Genomic DNA, 2,922 nt, shown 5'->3' on the forward strand with positions numbered 1-2,922 from the left:
AAGTGTCTACTTTGAAGGACAGTATTCCTTTAGGTGTATACTTCTTAGTATATTCATTTTAAAGGAAAATCAATATCATCATTACAGCCATATATTTCACATTTTTGGATACATAGATTTAAAAAGTAGCAATGGTACTAAAATTATTCCTGCCTCTCACTTCTCCCATCTTTCCAACTTTCCTGATGGAGATGAATTCCTGAAAAAATAGATTACTTCAGAGAAAGTGGTACTGAAGCTTATTATACATACTGTAAACACTTTATTTATGAACCTATGTGACTAATCGATTACATTCTTGGGTATGTTTCTCAGGTTTCATCTTCAAATTAATTGCTTTCCTAGAAAGAGTGACTAGGTCTAACCAAACCTGCAGAACTCCCAGCATCAGGCCATGCATAGAGCATCACTAACAAATGCCTGTTGAGGATGAATATGATGACTTCTGCTCAAAAACGTTCAGGTTTGACTACACTGGAATTAGAGCTCTGACTAAAACTGAACAAAGAATAAATACCAAAAATCGAAGAAAAACTGATTTAGGAAAACTCTGCCTGTAAGATCAGCCTCTAATATCCATGGTGATAACCGCCTCTTCTGTTAAAGGGGCTCTCATGTGTAAAGCCCCCAGGAGCCCTCCGGTTTGGAAACTCTGCGTAGGTATTCCAGTATCCTGCCCCACTGGAAGGCGATGCACCGCTCCTGTCCTGGCTTCTGTTCACTCTGCTTGGTTTTTCTGCGCGAAGCACACTATGAAAGGTAACACCGTGCTCATACCGTTCTTTCATTCGATGTATTTTTTCTTTTGGGACTTCATGAATGTTTTTTCTGGCTAACTCTTGCACGTTGAATTTCCAGCGAGTCTCGGGTTCTCGGAATATAACTTCATAGTTATTTTCAAGTGCCTAATTTTTCAAAAGCACATAAAACATTGAACGCACAGTATGTTTGCATGGGAATGGAGGTTGGTATTATCAATACTAATGGGGGATATGCCATTCCTCATTGCTTTTCTTGCTCTTTTCTGGTTCCATTCATGAGCCTCCTCTAGGAAGTCTGGAGTGAACTCATAGGCACCATCTTCCCTGAAGAAAAAGTCATCCGTGCTGAAAATCAGGGCCCTGGGAAAGTCATGTTGCAATTGTCTGGCCAGCGTGGTTTTCCCGGAGCCTGGGAGGCCTCGCAGGAAGTAGAGGTGTTTCCTAAAGCTGTGGTGGCACGGGGGTGTCCCACACGGGGGCGGGGGGGCTGGCACCCGTGTCTGCGACTGCTGGAGGCTCAGCCTCCCAAAGGATTCGAGAAAACTCTCCTCCATGGGGCCGGGGCTGCAGCGAGGACCCCGGGTTCCCTGTCCTGAAGTCCCCGCCTTGGCCAAAGCTGTTGTTTTTGTCATAAGTGATCTTTTTATTGCCTGTTAGCATAGCTAACAGAGGCTGCCGTGCCTGTGAGAGATTTATTATCATAAGCTCCGTGGGACAACTTCCTCAGAAAGTTTGTGTTCAGAGAGATCATTATTCTCCATCTTGAGTTAAATTTGCAATGTTGAATGGAAGTTTGAGAGCAGAATTCTGGAAAGCTCAGAGCTGAAGGAAATGCATCTTTGAAGCAAAAAGATAAAGAGTTCTTCTTTCACTTACTGGCCAGGGAGAGCAGCAACAGCAAAATTTCCTTATGTAAAAGAATAGACAAAACCAGATACCCAGAACCAAAGAAAATACACATTGTCTTGTTCCAATGTTTCAAAAGGGCTATGGTCAACCAATATTTTTATGAGACTATAGTATTAACTAGAAGCCCAGTGCACAAAATTCGTGCACTCAGGGTAGGTCCTCAGCCCAGTCTGTGCCCTCTCACAGTCCAGGAGCACTAAGTGGATGTCCAACTGATGGTTTAGGCACACTCCCCACGGGAGAGGCTCTTGCCACTACTGCTGTACTTGCCAGCAGTGAGCCCGGCTCAAGGCTTCTGGCTGAGTGGTGTTTCCCCTGTGGGAGTGGACTGACCACCAGGGGCAGCTCCTGCATTGAGCATCTGCCCCCTGATGGTCAGTGCATGTCATAGCAACCAGTCATATGGTAGGAGGAACACTTAGCATATTAACCTTTTATATATATAGTTAATTGTTTTTCCTGACTAGTTCTTTAGTCCTTTACATCAATTCATTAATTTCATTAATATTGACAACTAAGCTCACACAAATACAACAGATACACAAGTAGAAACAGTTTGAATTATTCTTCCCATTATCGAATTTTAATTGCTCTAGCATTACAAATTCTTGATACACTAGATTAAATTAATAATCTTCCCTAACTGTACAAACCTATAGTCACTGTTATACACAGACTATGAAGATCTATATAATTCCTACAATAGGTCAAAAACCAGAACTATGACTAGTAGAAGTTGATAATGAAGTAGTCCTACCTATAGAAGTAACAACCTGAATACTAAATCTGTCCAAATGTGGTCTACACTCATGAGCTATTCCCTCCTTAGGCCTAAAGACAAATGCCGTTCCAGGATATAAACAGCTCTAACATGACCAGGCTTAAACTATGGACAATATTCAGAAATTTGTGGGTCAAGTCATATCTTTATGCCTATTGTCTTCAATTTGGTTCTATTAAAATATTTCAAAGAATGATCTGCTTCTGTAATATAAAAGCAATAAAAAACTAAATAGCATTAATCTTTCAAGTTTAAGACAGTTTCAACCTCTTAATGATATGCCACAACTAGATACATCAACATGCTTACATTATATCAATAATTATAGTACTATTCATTATATTTCAATTAAAATTTTCAAAACATTCTTATCCTTCGGCTCCAGAAATAAACAATTATAACATCAAAACATTATACTCCTTAGGAAACAAAATGAACAAAAATGTATTTGCTTCTTTCACTATCCCAACA

The 2,922-nt window shown here is 40.3% G+C and overlaps 2 protein-coding genes across 2 annotated transcripts in view; both read right to left on the bottom strand.

Moving 5' to 3' along the window:
- The window catches only part of DNAH6 (dynein, axonemal, heavy chain 6), a 219,792-nt gene that overhangs the window by 198,677 nt on the left and 18,193 nt on the right, over positions 1 to 2,922 (bottom strand). Inside the window, 1 exon segment of the mRNA XM_015564106.1 lies at positions 778 to 905. Coding sequence (XP_015419592.1) covers positions 778 to 905 — 128 coding nt within the window.
- LOC102764361 (NEDD4-binding protein 2-like 1) lies at positions 511 to 1,384 on the bottom strand. Its single transcript, XM_006764007.2, has 2 exons — positions 938 to 1,384; positions 511 to 905 (listed from the first exon to the last, which is right to left on the bottom strand). The coding sequence occupies exons 1-2, from the start codon at positions 1,313 to 1,315 to the stop codon at positions 570 to 572; spliced, it is 714 nt and encodes a 237-aa protein (XP_006764070.1). The 5' UTR covers positions 1,316 to 1,384; the 3' UTR covers positions 511 to 569.

Source organism: Myotis davidii, unplaced genomic scaffold (genome assembly GCF_000327345.1).
Source record: "Myotis davidii unplaced genomic scaffold, ASM32734v1 scaffold339, whole genome shotgun sequence".
In the NCBI taxonomy this organism is placed as follows: domain Eukaryota; kingdom Metazoa; phylum Chordata; class Mammalia; order Chiroptera; family Vespertilionidae; genus Myotis; species Myotis davidii.